The sequence below is a fragment of the Tenrec ecaudatus genome, chromosome 17 (genome assembly GCF_050624435.1).
Source record: "Tenrec ecaudatus isolate mTenEca1 chromosome 17, mTenEca1.hap1, whole genome shotgun sequence".
Classification (NCBI taxonomy): Eukaryota; Metazoa; Chordata; class Mammalia; order Afrosoricida; family Tenrecidae; genus Tenrec; species Tenrec ecaudatus.
In genome coordinates, this window is record NC_134546.1 from 65396058 (window position 1) to 65420694 (window position 24637).

General features: G+C 54.8%; 1 protein-coding gene across 2 annotated transcripts; it reads right to left on the reverse strand.

Annotated features, from left to right (window-relative positions):
- Positions 1 to 1269: 1269 nt before the first annotated feature.
- PLEKHO2 (pleckstrin homology domain containing O2) lies at positions 1270 to 24266 on the reverse strand. Of its 2 annotated transcripts, XM_075535969.1 has the most exons (7): positions 24110 to 24266; positions 18125 to 18274; positions 11554 to 11670; positions 7666 to 7770; positions 6110 to 6208; positions 3004 to 4016; positions 1270 to 1766 (listed from the first exon to the last, which is right to left on the reverse strand). In XM_075535969.1, exons 1-6 carry the CDS (start codon positions 24119 to 24121, stop codon positions 3021 to 3023), a joined length of 1479 nt encoding a protein of 492 aa, XP_075392084.1. In that variant the 5' UTR covers positions 24122 to 24266; the 3' UTR covers positions 1270 to 1766; positions 3004 to 3020. The 2 variants fall into 2 exon arrangements, with proteins under 2 accessions (XP_075392084.1, XP_075392083.1); XM_075535968.1 differs by having other exon boundaries at positions 1270 to 4016.
- Between the last annotated feature and the right edge of the window lie 371 nt (positions 24267 to 24637).

A 24637-nucleotide genomic window follows, 5' to 3' on the forward strand; every position in this document is an offset into this window, starting at 1 on the left:
GTGGGTTCCGACTGCCAGCCTGTCTGGTAACAGCCAAGCCCTTAACCACCAAACCCCAGGCTCTGTTCACCATGGAGCAGAGCAGGAGGCTGCTGCAACCCTCTTCCAAGGGTGAAGAAGCTGAGACCCCCTTGGACAGAGACTCGCCAGAGGTCCTTTAGTGGAATGTGAACCTCAGCAGCCTGACCCAGAGCTCCCTTCACTGGCCAGGGACTCCCCAAGAGTGCAGACAAGGGGTTCCATTGAGATGTCAGGGGTGCCCAGGCATAGGACAGGGCCCAGGCTTACCCCTGACTCAGAGCAGGCTCTGAAGTGAAAGCTGGAGTCATCATTTTGAAACTGTCACAGGAAGGGCAAAAATAACCAGCGGATTCTAAATCTAAGGGGAAGTGTTGATGAGATGCAACATATTTGAATGGGATTTAAATAGCTCCCAATATGAAACTTTCACAGATTTCATATTCCTTGCAAGGGAAACAAAACAAAATGCTCATTAACTATACAGTGAAAAATTGGTCAACTCAACCGGGTGATCCAATCTGCTTCCAGAATGAGCCCACGTGACCATTGCCATTTGGGGGCTGAGACCACATAAACTCAATATGGTCTGAGAAACCTCAGACAAGTGGCAAATGTTTTTATAGGGGGAGGGGCTAGATTCCTTTGGAAATGTCAACATCGGAAAGGCGAAGAAAGGCCATGGGCATGTTTCAGGTGGAAGCAGCTAAAGGCACATGACAACTAAATGCAAGGCCTGCCTACACTGGACCCTGCCCTGGAGGAAGGCGAACATAATACACGGATAACGAGTCAAATGAAGATGGGTTAGCATACAAGCAACCAATCATGGATAACTGTACTGTGGTTGGTATGCGAGAACAGCCTTGTTTTTAAGGAAGGCAGGTGGGAGCCTTTTGGAGGATAGAGCCATGATGTAGGCAAGTGGACTTTCCAGTGATTAAGGAACAAGTGCCCTTATGAATGAGGCATGCAAAGGGTAAAACCCTGGAGGGATGCAGGGAAAAGGATGTGTGGTGTTCTTCATACTGTTTTTATTCTCGTAACTTTTTGGTAAGCTGGAGATGGTTTCCCAATAAAAAGTCAAATTAAAAATAATGTTTAAGAAAATCATTGTTCCCTGACCCTTAGCTCCCAAGCCCCATGGCGATGCTTCTAGCCCTGCCTACTAATCAACTTGTCCACCCTCAGTTTCCCCAAGGCTCACTCTGGAGCTGGTCCCCCATCAACAAACAGGCTGGGGCAGAAAAGTTGTGCAGTAAAGGGTTTATTGCCAAACGTGAAGAAAGGCGCTTTATTAGTAGAAGACACAGAATGCCATTCTCCTCAGGAAGGCAGGCAAGGCAGCCCCTGGATATGGTGGCTCCTCGTCCAGGGAAAGCACCCTCCCCCTCGGGGCTCAAGTTGCCAAAGCCTGGGGAGCCAGCGGACAAACACTGCATTAGACCACTGAGGTGACCCCAGAGCCACCCATCCAGTCTGGAAACTGACAGGAGGAAACGGAGGTGCCAACTGCTGGAAGCAGGTGACTTGGTGTGGCTGTTGGTGGGCGGGGCTGGTCCCCAGCAGGCCCATGTGACTGACGGCATCTGATGACATACTTGCTCTCACGATGGAGGGGGAGAGGCATATTGTGGCATGGACACCCACTGTTCAAGGAGTGTGGTTTGGGGAAGGCTGGCAGACTTGGGAGCTGAGGCGCCTTCTACTCCTCCCCAGTGTGAGTTTCACACACCCCCGGCCACACCCTGTAAGAACAGAGTAAAGGTATAGAGTGAAGGTCTCTGGCTGTGCTTGCAGGCCCACAGTGGGCGAGTCTGGTGGCTGGAGCTGGGGGCAGTGGGAAGGGACCCCTTCCTGTAAACAAAGTGCTCAAGCACCCAAGCCCTTGGCAGGGCCCAGGGAGTCAGGCCCAAGCCTGTGGCCTGCAGGGCCTCTGTACCTACAGCTCTCCAGGGCCCGGTCACTGCAGCAAGATAGGAGACTCAAGTGCCCAGAGACCAAGGACAGCTCAGAAGGGCTCGGAGAAGGAATGGAGTCGGCTGGGATTGGGGGCCCTAACATATCACATCAGCATCTGAAGAAATGACTGGAAAATTAAGTCTATTTGGATTGAGGAGAAATCAGAGATCCGGATATATGTATCTCCCCATCCGGGAGGCACAGTTGTTGGGGAGCCGGGGAGGGAGGGTTCTTCAGAAGCCTGCTGTGATGATTATTACATATGGATTAACAACAGGATCACTTTCGAAGTTTGCCACTTCAGAATTGTGCAAGGTAGGGCACAGCTGGTCCAGGCAGGGGCTAGACTAGGAGACCCTTTGAGTCCCTCCTCCACCTTCAGACCCTTTGGCTCTAGGCCCTCCAAACACAGCTCATCAGAGGGGCCGCACAGCTATAGGCCCGGCAGAGATACCTCCTGTCTAACTTGGGTTCGAGGTCTCAGGCAGCCAAGGGGAGAACTGAGCCCACTAGGTGGGCTCTGGAGTGCTTCAGCCACTTGGAATAGGTGGGTGGGGATGGGAGAGGACTGGCTTCAAGGTGACCTCTTTCGAGAGGGTTCCCTATCTGGGAACATCTGGAGCTAGGGCTGGGGGCAGTAGAGGGGCAAGGGGGCTCAGCTGTGCTCTACTCAGAAGTCAGGAATGTAAACTACCCAGGGTGGGAGCAGAGATGGTGGCTCCCCCAGAGAGCCCAGGTGCTGTGCCAAGGACCTGGAGAGGCAGAACTGCCACACAGCATGTAGGTCCCACGCTTGTGCTCCTCAGGCCAGAGCCTGGAGATGTGCCCAGACAGTCAAGCAGCGGCCTGGGTGTCAGCTGGAACCACTGGGATGCCCAGACCAGGATGGAAGGGGCACCCAGACATCTGGGCAGTTCCTGGCCAAATTCCAGCATGTCTACTGGCCCTGTCACAGCCTTGAGCAGAAGCACATTTCTCAGCAGGGCTGGGCTTTGATGGACTGGGGCAGCCAAAGGGACTTGCCTGTGGCCTGGCAGGCCCTAGGGTGCGCTTCTCCTGTAGAGGGTCACCAGCTCCTTCCGTTTCTCCCTGAGCCCCGGTGCTTCCTGGCCCAGTTCCCCCAAATCTCTGATGTCCTGCAGGACCTGAGTGGCCTGTCTCAGCTGCTCCACAGCCTGGCTGAGCAGGGTCTCAGCGTTCACAGGTGTCAGCTCACGGTCCAGCACCTTGTTTAACAGCTGTTCTGTCTGTTCTGCAGCTACCTTCACCTCAAGCTCTGCCCGATACAGCCTTGGGTGCCGCACGCCCTCTCCAAGCAAGTCCCCAAGGGAGGAGCACCGGGGATGGAAGTGAGTCAACTGGTCCTGAAGAGGCGGTGCAGGCGATGTGCTCACATCCTCCTGCTGGGGGTCTGGGGCAGCCACAGCCTTGGATCGTTTGACAGGCTCCAGGCTGTTGTCCACACCATTCACTGCGACCTGGGCTGGACCTGGGGCAGAGCTCTCAGGGGCCCCAGGAAGCTGGGCTGGCCCAGAAGGACCCATACCACTCATGGAAGCTTTCAGTTTCTCCGATAAGATCTTGGGTGGGGGTACAGGGGGCTTCTTGCCCTCCTTGGGATCAGCCTCTGCGGTCTCAGAAGAGGTCAGCTGGGATGCTTCTGTGCTCTCAGGGGTCTCCTCGGAGCTGGGGTTCTCCCAGCTCACCTTCAGTTTGTCAGGCAGGACCTTGCTGGGGGGCTGCTTGGGGCCCCTGTCCTCTCCATCTGGGGTCTCCGAGTCCTCTTGGTCCACAGGGGGGGTCTCAGTGCTCTCTGGGACAGGAGTTAGAGCTCTCTCCCCTACAGGTGGCTCCATGCTGTCACCAGGGCTGCTTATCTCAGGCACGGGGGAAGGCCTGGTGGGGGGCATGAGGGGCCGGAGTGGTTCCCGAGGCTGGACAGCACTGACGTCATCGCTGGGGGCAAACACTGGAGGCCCACTGTCCGGAACATCGAGGTCCAGGCGCAAAAGTCCATCTGAAGCTGCACTGGCCACCTGGTGGGGTGAGCGGGTTAGTAAATGGGTATCATTTTGGAACACAAGGCTGACCCTCCTTCCAGGCTTGTCAGACCCTCCCATCCACACTCCCTCCCTCTGCCCGGGCTTCCCAGGAAACAGAAGGGGTTCCCTGAGGGGTCCTCTCCCTCATCCCCAGAGAACTGCTTTGGAATCAAAAACCAGGAAGTCATTCAGGGCCAGGTGCCCTGTTGGTGCCCCAGCCCAGCTTCTCCCAGGTGGGCAAAGATGCCATTCTTCTGGAGTGCTACTGGGCTGGCCGGGGCAGCAGGGGACATGGCCATTTCAACCCTATTTCTGCCTTCAACCTGTATGGTCTCAGGAGGGTCTCTTCTCCACAGCTCCCCCCACCCACACCCACACACCTGCCCCCATGCCTAGGGCTCCTCAGTTGGTTGGTGACAGGAGCAGGACTAAAATGTAGGCCTCCAGAGTTGTCTCAACTTCACTCATTTCTGCTTCCCCTTCCTGGAGACCTCTGTCCATTCTGCCCGCCCTGCCCCTGTCCTCCCGGCCAGACTGCTCCAGCCCTCGCTGGCCCAGGTGCTCAGCAGTCTGTGCCCGCCCTCAGCATCAGTAGCACCAGCTCAAGGATAACTCCAATGGAGCGGAGCTGGGGCACTCCTCCTCTCTCCAAACCACCCCCCCCAACTACCTCACCCGCCCTTAAAATTTTTTTCGCCTTTTTTTTTCCAAATCATTTTTGACATCAGCTTGAGCAGTCTGTGCCCACCCTCCTCGTGGTGTCAGATGAGGTCCCAGATAGGGACTGCCGCAGACCACAGCTGACGGCCAGAGGAGAACAGCTGCACCAAGCAGATGGCTGTCCCCACCTGGCTCCAGGGAACCATGAGGACACCAGGCAGCCCCATGGTCATGGGGAGGTACAGTCTTTCCTCAGAGGCCCAGGAGCAAGGCTGGGAACTAGGTCTCCACTAAGTCAAGGTTCCTCAGACAGCAGGGTCCTGGCTGGGACCCTCACATCAACAAGCCTGACCCTCGTCCACTCCCTTTCACATGTACACCCCAGTCACCTGATGTGTGACACGCATACTCAATCAGTGGGAATACCACAGACGTGACACATGCACAGGGAATTCTTCTTGGAGGGGCCACACTCCGGTGACCCTGCAGTTCTCCCATTCTCTCTGGCAACCATTCCTTTCCCTTGGCTCACAGACACGACCAGGCTGTCTCCTTTCAAAAGCAGGTCCTCCAACAACTTTGGGCCCCTTGCTTTTAAGTATGGCCTTGTCTCTTCCCTTCCACAGTCCCCTTGACCCCAGACTCCCTATAACATGCCTAAACTGACCCTTGTCTTAGAAAATATGACATAAATGTCCCAGCTGCCTTTTCCTTAGTCCCACCCTGGTGACTGGGGGAGGCCTGGCTGATGGCCACTAGGTTCTGTGTCATTCGCCTCTTCATTGGCTGCTTACACCCACTACTCTGCCCCACCCCTCAAGTGTCACATTTGCTGAATCTCTTTACTGGCCTCCAAAACTCTCCCTCACTGGCCACCCACAGGCTCACTAGCTCTGCTGCTCACAAAGAAGGCTCCTCTCTTTTTCAAGCGCTATGCTCGCCTCGCAGCCTCCATTCTCCCGACTCAGGCCTGGGGAGAAGCCTCTCTCCCCCGGAGGAGACCAATCTCCTGGTCAAGAGGTGCCAAGCAGCACACCGTGAGCTCCCCACCCTCCCATCCACCACATCCCTGCAATCCACCCACCACAATTTCCTCTCACCCCCAGTCTGCCAATTGAAACCCTTCCCACCGGCCCAGTTCCCAGGGTCAGCTCCTCATTGGTGCCCCTCCGCCCGGAGCCCTCGTCTATGTACAATGGGGCGCAGTTTTCCCTCTGCAGTCTGTGGGAGACCTGGAAGGTGAGCTCTGAGGGACAGGGCCTGGCTAAGGATTCAGCGAATGAAACCGGCTCTGGGCCCTGGGATATCTACAGCCTGAGCACATCTAGTACAGGCGCCTCCACACGCGGGCACCCTGAATGCTACCCTGGAGCCCCCAACCCCATGTGTCCTCAGAGGAAAAGCACTCCCACGTCTGCTTGCCTTACCTCTTTCAGATGAATTCTCGTAGGTGGCCGGCGCCGCTGGCCCCCCCGCACCCGGTCTCGTGTCACGTGCTCCAGGGCATAACTTTTGTCCACCTTCACCTGGGAAGTAAGGGAAACCCACCCCGTCAGCCCCACCAGGCCTTGGGGAGAGTGGGCAGTGCCCAGATCCTTACATATTGCAGAGGCAGGCCCTGTACCACCCCCACTCTCCCACTTCCCTTGTTTCCCAGGCTCAGCATCTCACCCTCATCCCCCTCTCTGAGGACCACGGCTTCTCTGTGCTTCCAGACTACCCTCTCATCAGCTATGTCCTCGCTCTATTACAAAGACCTAGGCAGCCCTGAGGCTGTTTTGAGGCTGAGCGGTGTGCTGTAGAGTGAACCGCCACCTACCCCCAGGCCAGCCCCTATGGTACCTGAGAAAAGGCCTCTCTCCACAGCCCCTGGAGCCTAGCCCAGGAAAAAGCAGGGCTGTACCCATGGGCTCAGGCATAGGAGGAGTTGTGCATGAGGTGCAGGACTGGGCAGTGTTTCGTTCTGTGGTGCAGCGGGTCACCTTGGGCCAGAACTGATGTGGTGGCATCTAACAACGGCTCCCTTAGGTCGGAGTGTCTGGAGGGGAGTCAGGGACCAGGGTCAGGAGCAGCTGGGAGCCCCAGAGTAAGGTCCTCACGGCAACTCAGGCTTGGGCTATGGGGCAGTGACAGCGAGTGAGGCAAAGGCTCTGTGCGCCATGCCAGCCTAGGGCCCAGGCCCACCTGAGGGGGCAACTGTGGAGGAACCATCCTTGCTCAGCAAGACTGTGGAACAAGGCCAAACCCAAGGCTTCTGGGGCCTCTTGTAAGCCCTACACCACAAGGTGTTCCGTGACTCTTCTCCCCAAGGTGGGGACACTTTCCCCAGGGAGTGAAGAACTGAGCAGTGCACAGCCCCCCAGGTCAGACACAGGAGCCAAGAGGCCCTGGTGATAATAGGGGACTTGCTTAGGAAGATTCACCCCCCCGGGGTAGCAGACTCTCTGCAATCTAAGGGGTTACTCAAGACAGCCCTAAGACTTACTTTGGTCAGCACAGCTAAGAACCCAACCCTCGGCAGGAGCCAGGCCTCATGGGACACCCTGCCTGCCCCAGTCACACTCTTAGCACAGGGGGCTGAGGTCTGCAGGGCTGGGTCACCACAGATGCTGAGAGGCCCAGGGTCAAGAGCAAGCCTAGCCCCCGGGGCTTTGTGGGCAAACCAAAAGCTAGCTTCAGGCTCACCAGCAGCTCTCACTAGCCTGAGCCTACCTGCTGCTTCCAATCTGCCCCACCACTGACTTGCTTTTTAACTGAAAACATGTAACCTAATCTCTTTGCGCCTCAGGTCCCTCGTCTGTAAAGCAGGGACCACCACCACTTTGGGGGAGGATTAGATGAAGTCACAACAGCTACCTCCGTGTGTACAGTCCTGGCATGATCTAGGGAGTGTGTGGGCAGATGTGGGCAGGGTCCTCGCTCTCACACAGGCAGGAGTGGGGCAGACTGGGTCCAGGCCCCACAGGGCTGCACCACACCTCACCTCGTCAAAGGCCTTGTTCTTGCCTCTGTTGATTCCTTCGTTGAGGGCTTTGATCCAGGCTTCCTTCTCCTCCCCGCTGGGGGCCTGGAATTTGATGTCACTGACCTGCCAGGAGGATGGTGAGGTTTAACAGGGCTCATGTGAGGGCTGGAGGAAATAATCACCAACTTTTCACTCCTTTCCCACACATGTGTCAAAGCCTGCTGGGATTTGGGGTTGAAAGGAAGTTTCTTGGCCCATCTCTGAGAGGCTTCCCTGGGCACAGCTGGCCAGAAACAAAATGACCCCATAATGTGTCGTACACCACAACTTCAGGAGAACAAGCCACCCACCAGCATGCATCTACCAGAGTTTTGGATTAAAACCAGCTTTGCCCAGTGGAAAGCGCCTGGATCCAGTGCCTGTACCCTGGAACTATCCTGACCTCTGGGCTTCAGTTGGTCCTCTGTGAAGAAGGCCTACTGTATATCTGTGCCAGGCATGACAGGGGGCAGGCATGGAGTATGTCCCTTGGTGCAGGCCCACTGGGACCAGGGCCTCACACCAGCCGTATAGTATAAGACTTGGAGAGAGAAAGGGCGCTGGTATTCCTCATGGAGACGACAGGGCTCAATAAACAGGCCAGGATGTGATCAAGGCCCTGTGTGGGCGGCAGTAGATCCTATGGCCCCTGGTCTATTGCCCACCCCACCCGTACTGGTCCCTTCCCATTGTAGTGAGGCGCTCCTGACTCCGGCATTAGAATCACAGGGTAGCTCAGAGAACCGCTCCGTGGTAAGCCCCACAGTCAGACAGGAAATGAGAGGTCACGTAAACTGAGGGTGGACAAGTGGTGAACCCACAGAACTAGAGGCCTCGGTTTGTAGCCTGAAGAAACGGACCCCACTGCTACTACCTGCCTCGTGGAGACGAAATCCGTGACAGATGATTTAGCCTCGGGGCTGAGTCAGGAAATGGACACAGGGCGAGTCCTGACCTAGGAGTGACCATCAGTGCCTGCCTTCCTGCCCGGAGTCATTCAGTTTCCTCATCTGCTAAATGGGACAGCAGAGCCTACCAGAGAGCTATGCTCAGGGACTTCCACGTGATCAAAACTCGGGCCTGGTATACAGTAGATGCTCTGAATGTTTATCAAGGGCTCACGAATGAATGAACTGACTGGCAGTTCCTTCCCTCACCCCGCTTTTGGGCCACTGCCCACTCGCTGACCTCAAGATGCCCTACTTCTTTGTGCAGCAGGTCTCTGGCCTGCCCACCCCCTACCCTGGTGTAAGATAGCCTTCCCTCCCCTCCGGCCACTTTCCCAGTAAAAGCGCAGTAGGCCTGGCCCCTCAGCATCCCTCTTATATAACTTCCTCCTGGCAGCCGCATACAGGGCCTGGGTCTGACCCACCTCCCACCCTCCATGCCAGACATAGCCAAATGCTCATTTGCATGACCAGGGTAAATTTGATCCTGGCAGCAGACTGGCTAGCAGTTAAGTCAGAAACCCCAGGGCACCTTGGCAACTGCCTCTCAGGCCAGCCACCAGGGCTGCCACAGGGCTGGAAGAAGAGACCGTGCAGTAGCGGGTCTTCAGTGACCTGCAAGGAGAGCAGCCAGAAAGGAGCTAGGGCCAGCACCTGGACCCTCGCTCCTCTTCACAGACCCAGGGGACGGCCCACTCCACGCAGGACTTGAGGCCATACTTGAACTCAGCAGCAGGGAGAGGTTGGTAGGCCAGTGGAAGGAGCAACAGCCAGGGAGTCACAGACAGCTGAGTTTAGCCCCACCCCACACAGGTCCTTCACTACCCTGGGCCTTAAAGGGGGAAAAAAAGGAACCATGGGCCCCCACCCAAACAGGGCCTCTTTCCCTGGGGCCAGCCAGCCAGGGCAGGCTTTGGGGAGGTGATTCTGCTCTCTTCTGTGAGGGAAATGTGGCCTCAAGGAAGACATACTAAGCTGCTGGCCGGAGGATTCCCACAGGAGGTTAACTCAGACTCACTCCGCCCTAAGGAGCCCGCTAAGCCTGGCAAATGAAGCAGGCTTTCCACAAGGAGGGTCAGGATGGAACGGTGAGAATATCAACACCAACGAGTGCCTCCCACCGCCGCCCCCACCCCACCCCACCCCACCCAGCCCTGTGCCCTAATGAACCAGGGGCCACATAGGTGCCAGGCCCAAGGCAAGCTCCCTGCTCTAAAAGAAAACAGGGCTGACCTTGGAGGAGAATGATCTGGGGAGGCGGGTAAAGGAGGGGCAGCAAAGAGGAGGAAAAGGAAAGGGCTAAGCGGGCCTTGACCAGTGGGGCAGCAAGGCCCAGCATGGGCCACCCTGCTTCCTGGCAGCGTCTGCCTGTGACCTCATGGGCAGGGGTGTGGGGATGGAGAGGCAGGGGGAGAAGGGGCATGCAAGACACTGGAGTCTTTGTTTATTTGATTAGAGTTGAAAAAAGGCAGCCTGAGGACCAGACAAGCAAGGTCACATGACCTCCTGGCTGCCTCTGGGAGGATGGGGAACACCCAGGGCGATGGGAACATAGAGTGAGAGGATGCCCTGAGACAGTCCACCATTCGACTTCTGGAGAGCTCCCTCCATCGTGGGGAGCTGGGGCGCAGCAAGGGGCAGGGGGCCATTGAGCTGGAAATGGGGTATGCTATCTTCCCACCGCCCACTGCTCCCACCCATGGCTCCACAGTCCCCATATCCGATTCCCAGAGTCATCCAGGGCCAACCTGAACTTTTGGCAGGGCTGGGTTTGGGCGGGGAGTGTTGGTGGCAGCAGCACAGAATGCAGTTATACAAACAAGCCCATTGCAGGCTCTGCCCTGTGCCTGCTGAGCCCACCACCAGCTGGTTTTCAGAGCTGGGCAAAGGGAGTGGCTCCCAGAGGACAAAGAGGTTAGGACCCTCCACCCCATCCACATAGCACACTGAAGGACACACATGGACCAGACACTCGCCCGGCTGACACTCCCTGCACAAAATGAGGGCACACATGGGCGACACTCGGGCACAGCCCCCTCACACATGATGCACTCTGCATCTCTCCCAAACTCACTAACACAGCAGCCACCCAGGTACAAATCAGATCTCTAGGCCAGTGTGGGAGCTCCCGGGTCCAAAGACCAAACATTCCCTCTTCTTCATAGAGCCCCAAGCAGCAGGTGTGGAGGGAAGCCTGGGCCAGCCCCATGAGCCCTCCTGACACCAGACTCCACCTTAAGCAGGTGAACATGTCCCCAGAGCCCCCACGTGGGGATGGGTGTCATGAGAAGAAGGGAGCCCTGGTGGCACAGTGGTTATGCATAGGGTTGCTGACCTCAAGGTCAGCAGTTTGGGAAACCCACAGGGGCAGTTTGACCCTGTCCTGTCGGCGAGCTATGAGTAGGAATCGACTCAACATGGCAAGGGAGTCATGAGAAGATGCAAGGGGGTATCAGAGCTCTGCAGCCCCTTTCACTGCTATCTGGGCTGTTTCTTCGTCTGCCCCCCACCCCCACCCTCCAACCTCCCACCGAGGAGGACAAAAGGTTGATGAGTGAAGCATCATAGAGCCTAGGGCCCAGGTCCCCTGGGGAACAAGGATCGGGTTCTAGGTCCCTCAAGTTGGAGGAAAAACCAAAGTGCCTCCAACAAGTTCCCCCACAGCTCTCTGACTCAGCCCCACTCCATCAGGCCGGGCCAGTGCTCTGTGTGTCCTGGCTCGGGATGGGCGTGAGCTGTGCACACCAGCCTCGGAATCTCAACACCCTTCTGAAAGCTCTGAAACCATGCCATGTGTCAACAACACCCATTGGAGTCCCCACCGGGGAAGGGAATAATGGCCCAAGCTGGGCCAGCCTCAGGGACTGAACAGAGCAGACTGGCCTGGAGCTAGGACAGGCTGCAGCAGACCGCTCCCTACCTTATTCCCCGGGGATCGCAGCAGGATAAACCGGTGTTTCCGCTTGAGGAGGGCACGGAGGTCTTGGCACTTTTCGTAGCTGCCCAGCTCCACTGTCTCCACACACTTCTGTTCATCCTGGGGAAGGAGATGGAGGAGACACGGGTTGGTGAGAGCTAGGCAATCCCAAACCTGCAATACCCAGGCCACACCTGATACCACTCAGCCGACGGCACCACGGTTGGGCAGGGGGGCTCGGCTGTCACTCCATCACCAGGATGCGGTGTTCAGACACCACATGGTGCTGGGTACATGCTAGCTGGAGAGATGTGAGTCCAAATGAGTCCCAGGAGGTGGGAGTGGCCATGGCACTGAGTCAGATGTGCCCGGAGAAGGAAGCCTGGAGATGCAGGAAAAGCTCAGAAGAGGAGCCTGGGAGCCCATGTCAGCCAGGAGGGAATGCGGGGCAGGTTGATAAATTCACGCCCATTGACTCGCGGTCGGCTCACAGTGACCCTATCGGTCAGGTTAGAACTGACTCCAGGAATTTCCTAGACTATAACTCAGTACAAATAGAAAGCTTGGTCTCTCTCCCATGGAGTGGCTGGTGGTTTTGAACTGCAGACCTTAAGATTAGCAGCTCAACTCATAACCACTACACTATGAGGGCCCCATTAGGATGTCAATGGGTGGGACAAAAAGAAAAGTCCAAACTGCCAACGGAAGCATGAACAAGGCTCATTTGGAGCCTCCACACCATGCCTTCACCACAAGTTTCCCCCTCCCCCCACCCATGTAGCATCTTTCTCTGTTGACCCTCCAGTAGGAGAGTCACCCCCACCCCCTACCAGCCTGAGGAGCATGCAGATGAGAGGAAAAGGCTTTCCAAGAGCACCCTGACCTGCCACCATGGGGCTCCTTCCAGGCTACCCCTGGACACAAGCCAGGCTACTTTCTCCCCAGTAGCCACTGCACCTGAGTGATTTGTCCATGGACTCAACCCACCAGGTACTTCTCCAGCAAGAAGCCAGGGGCAAGCGCCCTCGCTCAACTGCTTGCCTTCCAGGGAAGATCAAGCTGGAACAACTTCCAGGGTATGGCACATTCTTACTTGAGCAGCAGGTCCTTCCTGGCAATTCGCCAATCTGAGATTGGACATCAAGTTATGAAGACCCTCACTATGGGCCATTATGCAGAGAGCCAGCAAGAGCCTGCCCCCATGGAGCGCTGGCTCCGTGACTGCAGGGAAAACGCCCCCATTTCCCTCTGTGTGAGTCTGCTGTACTAATTATCAAGTGCTTGTGTGCCAGTGCAGTGTCAGTAGACAGCTTTATGCGATGGTCTTAAAGGAGCAGCAGCAGCAATACCAACCTGAAACCTTGTTACAACTCCACAAGCTCAGGCTCTTCCCAATTCCTGAGGAAATGGGCTGGAAAGCCCTGCAGGCAGTTCTCATCTCTACCCCAAGGGCCCTCAACTTTGATGGCATTCCGGAGCATTTCCCAAACCCCTATGTCCAGGCAATATCCCAGACCAATTACACTATAGGCTCTTGGGAGGGGGGGGGTCCAGACATAAGTATAAAGCGCCCCAGATGACTAGACAGCCAATAATCTATGCTTCAAGAGAACAGGGGTTCAGTGGTAGACTCCCCGCCTTCTATGTGGAAGACTTGGGTTTGATTTCTGACCAATGTGCCTCAAGCGCAGCCACCTTCCAGTCACTGGAGGTTTCAATGCCGCTATGATGTTGAACAGGTTTCAGTGGAGCTTCCAGACTAAAATAGACTAGGAAGAAAGGCCTGGAGATCTACGTCTAAAAATCAGTGTATGAAATTACAATGGTCTCATCCCGTGGTGCATGGAGTCATCATGAAGTAGAGGCAGACCTGAGGCAGCTAACAACATGCTTTCTTCAGCCACTCAAGAGAACGAGGACCAGCTGGCCAGGGCAGCCTGGTCTCTCCCAACCATATCTATTCAGGTGTGATTTCCCATTTGTGCAGCCACACCTCTCTTTCCCACCCCTAGTCTCTAACCCCTTCTAAGATCATTCACTGAACACGAGGACCAGTAAAATCTACTTGCTCCAGGAAGCTCCCTGACTACAGTCCCAAGCCCTGAGCCTTAGGGCTCTCCCCCTCTCCACTGAGGTCCCTCATCACTTACTGCAGAGTGCCCGCACACCTGCCAGGAGTGGGCACCATGCTATGTGCCAGGGGTAGGGCTCTGCCCTGGAGGGTCACAGTACTAACCCCCCGGCTTGGTCTTCTTTCGAGGCCCTACACTGTGTGATCCCCTGACAAAATGGCCACCCTAGGAGGTGCTCATACAGCACCAATTGGCTGGAATAAGTTCTTGGCATAGAGCAAGAACTCCAGGAAGTTCCCCTCTGGCTAGGCATCCAGAAAGAGGAAGCTGCCTGTGAAAGGGTCATCATCCCCAGAGCAGTTCACCTGCCCCGTGTCTACAGCCCTTCCTCTGCTGGGCAACCACTGGTTCAAAGGCACCCCCTCATCTAGCCCCACCACCAGATGCCAGCTGCCTGCCCTGGGTCTCCTCTCCCCCAGAAATGCTGACTCATCCTGGCCCTTCTACAGCTCAGGGGGGAAATGGACAAAGCAACAAACACTGGGCAGAGGCAGCACGGTTGGAATGTCAGCTTCTCTCACGGCAGAGACAGTCAGAAGCCGCACATACTCGCCTAGTTCCTTACATCAGAAAGAGGAATTGTGCTAATAAACATTTCTCAATTCCTATTCCTGGGCCAAGCTCCCCCACCCCCAAGGGCTAAGTTCTTGAAATTGCATTTAGGTTGTTAATAGTGATCCTTTTTTAAAAAATCCTGATTTAGATTCTTCACATTTAGGGGATGTAAAATCTTTCCTGATTCTCAGCCACGGGCAGATGTGGTGCAGGGTCCAGGATGATCGCCTGGCAGGCTGACAGCTAGGGGCCTGTCACTTACTCTTCCAGCAGCTGGGACTGGAAGAGGGTGTGACAACCCCCTTTATTTGTAAAAATATCCCCCAGCTGCCATGTTCCCAAATGTGGCACATCCTAACTCAGTGACAGCAGCATTGTGGCACATCTGGGGGCTCTCATTTGCACACCCGGATCCTCTTGAGCTCTGCTGTCCTCTGACGCCCACTCCATGAGCCTGCAGATGAGGGTAGGACCAGCAAGATGCTCCCATAGGCTTGCCCCAGCAGCCTCTGGACCAGCCAAGACGCCGAGGCACACAGGTGGGAGAGGCTAATGGGCAGAGCTTCAGTTGCTCCTTTCTCTGGCCCCTGCTCAGTTTGTTTCTATGTATTTGAGCCATCACACGAGTAGTGTTCATAGGCAGACCTCTGATCGTCCAAACCGCATAAGAGAAAACATAGTTTCTAACAAAAATAGTTTCAAACACTCATAGTGAATGGTGTCGTTTTCTCCTTGAGGTCTCACATGGCACTCTCCCAACTCTTACTTAACACACACAATTCTCATGTCCTGACTGTCCCCGCACCAAGCCTGCTGGGAACTAGAGGGTACAAGAGGCTGAGAGGGGAAAGTGCAAGAGCAAGAGCAATGGCAATGGGCAGCTTGATGTAAAAAGCGAAAGAACAGAAGAAAGGTACAGGCCAGCGTATTAAGCACTGATAGTGCAGGTCCCTGAGCCCAGAAGTTAGGACAGCACCTTTTGTGGAAGAAGACAGAAATAGGGGGAGGAGGAGAGAGTGGAGCACATCCTGGCCCACTAAGCCTTGAGGACAATATTCCCGCTCAGAGCAGCCAGTCCACAGAGAAGATCACATGGCCAGCCCCACAATGAGGCGCGACATGCCTCACTAACCCATAGCCCTACAGGGGACAACACTGGACACACAGTGTGGGAATTGTGCCCAATCTGATTCCACCACACTGAGGCAAAACACTAAGAACAACAAGGGGAACAGAGCAACAAAGTCCCCACAGAATACCAAAAATAGACTTTGGGGCCAGGCCCCAAACTGACTCGATTGGAAAACACCCCTGAAGGCCAACAAACAGTCCTTGAACTAACTACAAGCTTTTCTTTCTTGTTGTTGTGTTTTGTTTTGTTTTGTCATTGGCTTGTTGGTGGTGGTGGTGTTTTTTTTTTTTGTTTTCTTTTGTTGCTTGGTTTTGCTCTGTCTTGGTTTTGTGCATGTTATTATCTCCGCAGGTCTGTCTAAATAAGACACGCTGCATGAATGATCTGGAGGGGAAAGCACCTGATGGTTCCAGAGGGACAGGGGAGAGGGGGAGGTGGGGGGAAAGGAAGTGTTAACAAACCCAGGGACAAGGGAACAACACGGGATCCAAATCGGTGGTGAGGAGGGTGTAGGAGGCCTGGTAGGAAGTGATCAAGGGTAATGAAACTAAGAAGAATTACTGAAACACAAATGAAGACTGAGCATGATAGTGTGACAAGAGGAGAGTAAAAGGAAATAGAGGAAGGAACTAGGAGGTGGAGGACATTTATAGAGGTCTAAATAAAGGCATGTACATATGTAAATATATTTATAGATGAGGATGGGGAAATAGGTCTATGTGTATATATTTATAGGTTTAGTATTAAGGTAGCAGAAGGACATTGGGCCTGCACTCAAGTACTCCCTCAATGCAAGAACACTTTGCTCTATTAAACTGCCATTCCATGATACCCACCTTCTTGACACCATCACTGAAGACAAAGCGAGTGAATAAGCAAATGTGGTAAAGAAAGCTGATGGTGCCCAGCTATCAAAAGAGATAGCATCTGGGGTCTTAAAGGTAAACAAGCGGCCATCTAGCTCAGAAGTAACAAAGCCCACATATCAGAAACACACCAGCCTGTGTGCCCACGAGGTGCCAAAAGGATCAGTTATCAGGCATCAAAGAACAAAAAAATCGTATCATTGTGTGCTCACCTCCCTGAAACTATTGCTGAAGACAAATGGGTGCAAAAGCAAATGTGGCAAAGAAAGTTGATGGTGCTGGGCTATCAAAAGATACAGTGTCTGCGGTTTTAAAGGCTTGAAGGCAAACAAGCAGATGGCTAGCTCAGAAGCAACAAAACCCACATGGAAGAAGCACACCAGCCTGTGCGATCATGAGGTGTCGAAAGGATCAGGTATCAGGCATCATCAGAACAAAAAAATCCTATCATTGTGAATGAAGGGGAGTGAGGAGTAGAGACCCAAAGCCCATCTGTTGGCAATTGGACATCCCCTTTCAGAAGGGTTGTGGGGAGGAGACGAGCCAGCCAGGGTGCAGTGTAGCAACAACAAAACATACAACTTTCCTCTAGTTCCTAAATGCTTCCTCTGCACCGACTATCACGATCCCAATTCTACCTTACAAATCTGGCTAGACCAGATGATGTACACTGGTACAGATAAGAACTGGAAACACAAGGAATCCAGGACGGATGATCCCTCAGGACCAGTGCTGAGAGTGGTAATACCGGGAGAGTGTGTTGGAAAGGGGGAACCAATTACAAGGATCGACATATAGCCTCCTCCCTGGGGGATGGACAACAGAAAAGTGGGTGAAGGGAGACATGGGAGAGTGAAAGATATGACAAAATTATAATTTATAAATTATCAAGGGTTCATGAAGGAGGGGAGGGCGGAGAGGGAGGGGGAAAAATGAGAAGCTGATGCCAAGGGGCTTACATGGAGAGAAAATGTTTTGAGAATAATGAGGGCAATGAATGTACAAATGTACTTTACACAATTGATATATGTATGTATCGTGATAAGAGTTGTATGAGCCCCTGATAGAATGATTAAAAAAAAGACAGAAATATTCAAAATACTTTAGAAGATTCCTACCACAAATAGGCTTGGAGTTGATTTGCTGGCTCTCAGAGGGCTTCTCCATTCACTGTGAGATGCTCCACCAGCATCTTGCTCCCTGATCCTCTCCTGTACAATATGCCACGATACCCACTCTCATGGGCCTGCTGGGACGATCCAATGATCAATCGTGTGCGTGCATGCCCAACAAGTGTGAACACTGGTTATTATGTCTACTTCCAATGCCGAATGGGGTACGCTTCAGTTTCCTGGGCCCTTTGTTTATGTGGTTCATGTCCAGTGACAGGGAAATACAAGACATGTGGTGTGGGTGGACAGCTGATGAAATAAATGCACACCCATGTGCACATATGGTGCAGAGATCCTCTTATCCTCTCTAGACTTGCAAGACAGTCCCAGGACATGCCAGGGCTGCTGCCACAGGGCCACGGGCCACACAAGGAACGTATCCCTGCGTTGGGTACCTTCTGCTGTCATCCCACAGCTCCCACACCAAATACTAGTAACCCACTGGCAATAGCAACAGCAGGAGCTGTAATATCAGAGCAGCAGCCACTGTGTTTCCATTACCCACATCATCTCATTTAACAGACTGTACACAGACTGACCCCATATTACAAACAGAAGCCCAGAGAATGCTAGGCGTTACCCAAGGGTGCACAGCATGTCAAAGGTGTATCCAGTTTTTCAGCCCTCATCCCAGGCCAGTCCCTGCCAATCAAGGCTACCTCCACTTTGCCTTCAGTCCCACGACCCCTCCAATTCCATGGCCAGGCATGTTCTTACCTCATTCTCGTACACCAGCAGCTGGGCCTGGCAGAGGAGCAGGTAGCGGTCCTTCCAGAGACTCAGGAGGCCCCCACCACTCTTCTTGATCCAGCCAGCCTTGTCCGCTGTCCGCATGCCTCTCGGCTTCTCATTCACCTCCTTCGTGCCCTGCAAGACAGTCCCAGGACATGCCAGGGCTGCTGCCACAGGGCCATGCCCTCTGAGGCCGTGCCATTATCACCCACATGGCCCAGTACCCAAGGCTCACAGAGAATGAATGGCTGGCTTGCCCCCCAGCATCACACAATTGGGGTTTGGGGGTACAGAGCCAGATTTCCAAATTCAGTGTCTCTGGACCTCACTTTCTTCCCACTCCAGCGTCCCACCTCCTGATGCCTCAGTACATGTTTACTCAACCAGCCCACAGGCTGGGTTAGGCTGGGGGGAAACTCTGCCCTTGTGGAGCTCACGTGGTGGGGAGGAGGAGTTGAGGCAAAGCACCCAGCACCCATCACCAGTCACATTTGGAAAATGCCACTGGGGAAACAAACAGAGGGCAGGCGGGGTCCTGAACGACCTCCCAGAGAAGGTGATGGTTTAGCAGGGAGCAGAAGGATGGGGAGAGGCAGGCGGGCAGAATAGTCAACAGGTCATCAACCTCTCTACCTGTCCCCCTGCTTCCTGCCCTCACCCCACCTCAAGGACTTCAGGGTGCTCACTCCCTTGACACAAATCCCATCTGGTGAGGGTTCCAAGGGCCCTTTGCCATTGACCACAGGCTGGTAGAGGAAGTGTTGAACTTGGGGTCCTTCTAGACAAGGTTAGCCAAGCTGGAGTCTCAGGCTAGCAACAGAAATCTTATGTCTCCTTGATCCCCCGGTATCTGTTTAAGTGGTTTTAGGCCAACTACATGCTGACCCATGATCCACCGTGGGGTGCCCAGCCCCTGGTCTTTTACACAAAGCAGTGCTCAAGAAACATCAGTGAAATGAAACTACACAGCCACTCAAAGTGTTGAACACTTTGCTTCAGTAGTACGTAGCCACCCCTCCCCACCCCACCTTGGGGCGTATGGAAGGGAGGGAGGAGGGAAGGAGACCAACCAAGAGGGTGTCACAATCTGGAGGATGCTAGAAAGAAATTAGCACGGACACATTTCGGAGTACTTTATAATTTACATAAAACTAAAAAAAGGGTGGGGGGGCTGGTCAAAAGCAACATGCCTCTCCCCTGGGACACCCCTAGGCTGCAGCTGCCTTAGGAAAGGCAAGCCCAGGCAGACAGAGGTGTGGTGAGCTGTCTGTCAGCGGCTGGGGCAGGGCAGGGCTCTCTGGACTGCATCTTGCAGGGGAGCACCACAGTGGTTCTCACTGGGCTGCACATTCTGGTGGCTGGGAGTCTGGCCTTTGAAACCCAAGTCCTATAGAACAGAGGCAAGTCACTCAAGCCCTCTAAGCCTTGGTTTCTTCCTTGGTGAAATGGAGGTGTTAACAGTAGGAGTTCCTAGGATTGTAACACTGTGAGGGCCGGGGGTTTTTGTTTTGTTTACTGCTGTAGCCAAGGGGCCTAGCACGGTGCCTGGTACATGGGAGCTTAATAAATGTTTGTTGCTGAGTCAATATAAGGCATGGAAAACAGTTTGACTTTGAAAATGGCAGCCATCAGCTTGTTACTGTGCTGCCCCTGCCATCTCCTCGGGATCTCCAGTACTCTCTTCCTGGGCATGGTTCAGGTTGCACAACAAGATCCCTCCAGGCCCCAGGGCCCCAGGAATGCGGGATGCCCCCTAAGGGTCTCGAGAGACGTGTACATGGCGAGGGAAATGGAGCAGTGAGATGGTGCTAAATGGCCTTCCCCGATGGAGGGTGAGGAAGTAGGAGCCTTGTCCATGGGACAACTATGAGGAACCCTGTCCAGATGATAAAGGGACCTCACTTCAGGACCCTTCTACAGAAGCGGGAGGCTCTCATGCCCTATCCCTGTACCCACTGTCCCTCCCCACATCAATGCTGACACCCTGTGAGGCGCGTGAACCCAGGGTTAGAAGGGCAGCCAGGAACCCAGGGTTAGAAGGGCAGAAGTGAGAAATGGGAAACCTCACCCCCACACTTGGCCCACTCATGACCCCCGTGTCCTAGGCCTGCTGTGGCCACAGAGGCAGACTTCCATGCCTCCAACCAGGCAGTGGGGCTTCTGTCTGAGCTCCAGACTTGCTCCTGCTTTCCAGAGTCTACCTGCCATCCCACAAGACCTCACACTTCTTTTCTAAACTGCTCTGCCTCACCCGCTGTTTGCCACATGCAGTCCCCAGGGTCCAAGGCAGGACCTGTCTGGACCACTGTGCTCTGGCCAAGCAGAGCAGGTCCAAAGCACACTGTGACTGGATTTGCTGGAGGGACCACGTCAGGACTGGGGCAGGAAGCTTTGGGGCTGGGGGGAGGGGGAGGGGGAATTGAGAAGTTGGCATAAATGGAATCACAAGGAAGGATTTCCTGTCAGGAATCACCCTCAGCAGCAGCGCCTGTGCGTGGCCTGGCTGGAGACCAGGCTCCTGCTTACCGGTCATCCTCCACCCAATCCTTCTCCCTACTTCTCAGATCCCCTCTTACCAGGGGACCTAGCTCGGCCCCAGCAAGTTCTAATAATTGGCCCCTCCCCTTGGCAGGGCTCATAGGAGAGGTTTTGTCCTTTCCAGTGCAGTTTCTCAGCCTCCTCCTCTGAATAACCAGCTGACCACTGCTCTTCCTGTTTTGCCCTCTCCCCTCCCACTCATCCTCACCCAAGCCCTCCCCTGCCCACTGAGAGCAGCTCCTGAGGCAACCTTGGATCACCAGCCTGGGTCCTCTTTGCTTGAGGTGGGAAGATCTCTGAGCCATTCATTGTTTTTTAAAAATATGCTAGGTACCGGGGTGAAGATGGGGGGCAAAGGGGGATGATGTCAAGGAGTCCATGTAGAAAAAGGATGTTTGGAAACTGATTGTGGGAGCAACTGTACAATTCTACTTGATGTGATTGAACTATGGAATGATGTGATATATGCATTAAATTCCAACTAATAAAAAAAAACAGACTTTACTAAAAGATCAAAAAGAGCAAAAACTATGCTAGAGTGATCCCAACTCTGTACCAAGAGGAGCAAGTGGAAAGACAGGGCACATCCCCAGAGCATGACAGAGGGGCAGACCAGCAGAAGAAACCTTGTCGCAGGTCAGCACCTCATCTCACCTCACGAAGCCAAGCCTGAATGGTGCTCTGACCAAACTCTATTGTGAACCCATCCTGTCAGAGCCTTGTGGTGGGCAACCAGAGAGAGGAGGCACAGCCTCCATGCACATAGAACTCCCAGTCCGGTCGGGGCAGGGGAGGGGGGTGGGACACACAGTCTTCACCTTGGGGAATGCACCTCCCCCGTCAGATAGGGGACAGAGCAACCTGGGGGAACATCCAGTCTGATGGAGGTGGCACAGACCCTGTCCAAGAAAAGTCCCAGGCAGGGTTGGTGGGCACTCCCTGCTTGAGAGGGTCTCCAATTGTTGGGAGAGACATAGGAAGGGACTGAGGGATGGGGTACCCAGCCCTCCCTCCCCTTCTCCCTTTCCCCCCACCCCTTGGCCCGGCTAAGCATTTGGTTAGGGTACAGGAAGTCTCTGTCGAAAGTAGGGTTTGGGTGTGGATGTAGGAAAGAGAGATATAAACTTTGGCCCAGAGTAGAAGGAAAGGCACAAACTTCTCGAAGACCCTGGGCCCTTCACTATAGAACAAGCCAGGCCCAGAGAGGGCAAGGGATCAACCTGATATCACAAAGCCAGCGCTGGGACAGGACAGAGCTCTGCCTCTTCTAAGAGTGAGTGAGAACTGAAATGGACAGTCAGGCGTCACCCAAGGCGGAGCCAGGATAAAACTGGATGTTGATGAGTCAGAGGGAAGGGATCGAACCCCAGGGCAGAGACAGGAAGGCCCAAAGCAGAGTTTTCAACATGATCTCAATGGTAACCATACTATGCTAAGCTGATTGTTTGCAATTTCCAAAGCTCTTGCACACATGTCATCACATTTTTGGAGTGTCCCCTCTCCTCGCTCTACAGATGGGGAAACCGAAGCCCTGAGAACACGGTGGGCAGATGGCTACATCAGCAAGTCTCAGCCCGAGGGACCTATCAGCCCACTGAACAGAGGATATCACTGAGGCTGAGAGGGCTTGGCATGCAGGGGAGGAAGCTCAGAGCTAGCGGGGAGGCTAAAGCAATCATCTGAACATGAGGTGGTAAGTGAGACCTTCTGGGGTCATGGGACGATGGAGCAGGTGACTATGATCGAAGAAGAGTTTTAGAGAAACAAAGATGGGTGCTGAGGCCTCAAAAACACGGAGAAGCTACACGGGAGAGAAAAGAGAGGCGAGGATGCTAAAGGGGAGGCAGGAATGAGGGAGCATGCATGGCTAATTCCACAGATGCCCCAGGTATGGCAGGAGCTCTTGGCATCATGGAGGCAGTGAATGGTAATGTTAGAGACTCAGGACCAAAGGGAGGGAGCAGGGCTGGGCTGGCCATAGACAAACCACTGTCCTAGGAGGACTAATCTTAATTAGGGGCCATGGCAGACAGGGAAATGGAGCAATCCATACCCACATCCTCCAGGAGCAGGGAAGGGGCCCCAAGCAGAAAGCCCTGCACTGGAAGCAGCAGAGGCCCAAGGTACAGGGAGGGAAGCCCTAACTCAGGCCCCAACCCAGTCGGCAGAAAACCACAGCAAATCATAGTGGCCTGACGTTGCTGCCTCCCTCCATCCAATCTGAGAAGGGGTCACAGTCATATTGTCAGAAGTGGAGAGGAGGCCAGGTCCTATATTTTATAGAAGAGGAAATACAGGCTGAGAGGGGAAGTGACTTATCTACAGTCCTACAGCAATACAGGGCCTGGCCTATCAGGGTGCTGACGTCCTTGGACAGTGGCCATGGAAGTAGGGAAGTGGGTGCTGATAGGGATACAAGTAAGACTTGCCCACTCAGGGCTCCCCCACTGGCCAGGGCTGCCCCCAGAGTGAAGGATTCATCTTTCCTCCCCACCCATCCAGGCATAAACCCTTATACCCTTCTCTTGGGTTGAGAGGGACAAAAACTGGAACCTCCCTCTAGTCTCAACCCTATAGGCCCCTCATTTTAATGTACTAATTCCACAGACATCTACTAAGTGCCTGCTGTGTGTGTTGGACCCGTGGGTAATGGGACTGCTAGAAATGGATTTGTCAGGAGAAAGCAGGGGGCACAGAGTATCTGAACCTCCCCGCCCATCCCCACCCCGTCAGAGCAGGAACATCCTGAGGGGGAATTGGGAGGTTCACAGAGCACAACTGGTCCAGTAGCAGAGCTCCTGCTAGTCTCCCTGCTTGGAACATGGAGAAGGCAGATGAATCCTTACGCAGGCAGACAGGACTCCACACAGAGGGGAGTGGGGCAGGGGCAGGGGTGGGGGAGGGCGAGGGCATGGGGGAGGGACTCACAGGGACTTATTCAGGGAAGGAAATGAACCATCTCCAGTTCACCCATCATCACACACGGTTATTGCCTCAAATTTCTTGGGAGAAAACCCCCCAAATGCACAGAACTGGAACATGTACACACAGCTTGACCCATCCAGATGGGCAGGGGGGTATGGAAGGGTTCAAGGATTACCGGGGTTCACGTTCAGCTCCCTGAACTACTTTCATAGTCTCCAAACTCACTTCAACCTCCCCGTTAGTCCAAGAGGAACAATAACAACACCACCTCCCACGGCTGATGAGTGAAGCCTAAGAGATAATAATGCAGGAAGATGAGGTCTGCCAAGTGTCCAGCACAGATCGCCGCCCCACCTGCCGGGACCCCCTCTGGGGGAAGGAGGGTCTCTAGACCAGAGGGAAGGGGGTGGGCAGGGCTGAGGGCCTGAACCGGAGACCCCAACAGCCGTAGCGGGTTGAAAGACCCCAACCCGGCCTGCCCTAGCCCCCGCCTAGTCTGGTCCTCACCTCCTCCTCCATGGCGAATCTCGAGGTCCGGCCGCTCTGCCGTTCACTCCCGGCGCCGCGCAGGCTCCGTCACCTCCATCTACAGCCGGCCGGGCGGTGGCTCTCTACGTTCTGTCCCGCCAGCCGCCTGGGGCCCAAGAAACTTCGGGGGGCGGGGCCGGGGAGAGCCTTCGGGGGGGGGGGCAGGGGCGGGGTCTGGGAGGGGAATCGCCAGGCCGGAGGCCCAGGCAGGGGCGGGGAAGTGGGCGGGGCGGGGCCGGGGCGGGGCGGGGCCGCGGTGAGGGAGGATCCGCCCTCGGACCGAGAGAGGAACCGGGCCTGGGAGGGGGAAAGGAGGAGGTGGTGTGGCGGGCGGAGGGGGAGGGGGCTTCCGGCCTGAGGCGGAGGCACGGGGGCGGAGGCGGGGGCGGGCGGGGCCAAGTACTTGTCTGAGGCTCGGGCTGCATGTCTTTCTGAAGTCTCGGGAGAAGAGTGGGCTGGGGTGGCCAGATTGGGTGGAGTTGCTCTGGGCGGTCCAAAGCTAGGGCC

Coding starts and splice junctions, on each gene's coding strand:
- PLEKHO2 (XM_075535969.1), bottom strand. Junction 7,771..11,553: donor TGCGATCCCCGGGGAATAAG/GTAGGGAGCGGT, acceptor TCCTCCTGGCAG/GTCAGTGACATCAAATTCCA. Junction 6,209..7,665: donor AGAACAAGGCCTTTGACGAG/GTGAGGTGTGGT, acceptor CTTACTTCCCAG/GTGAAGGTGGACAAAAGTTA.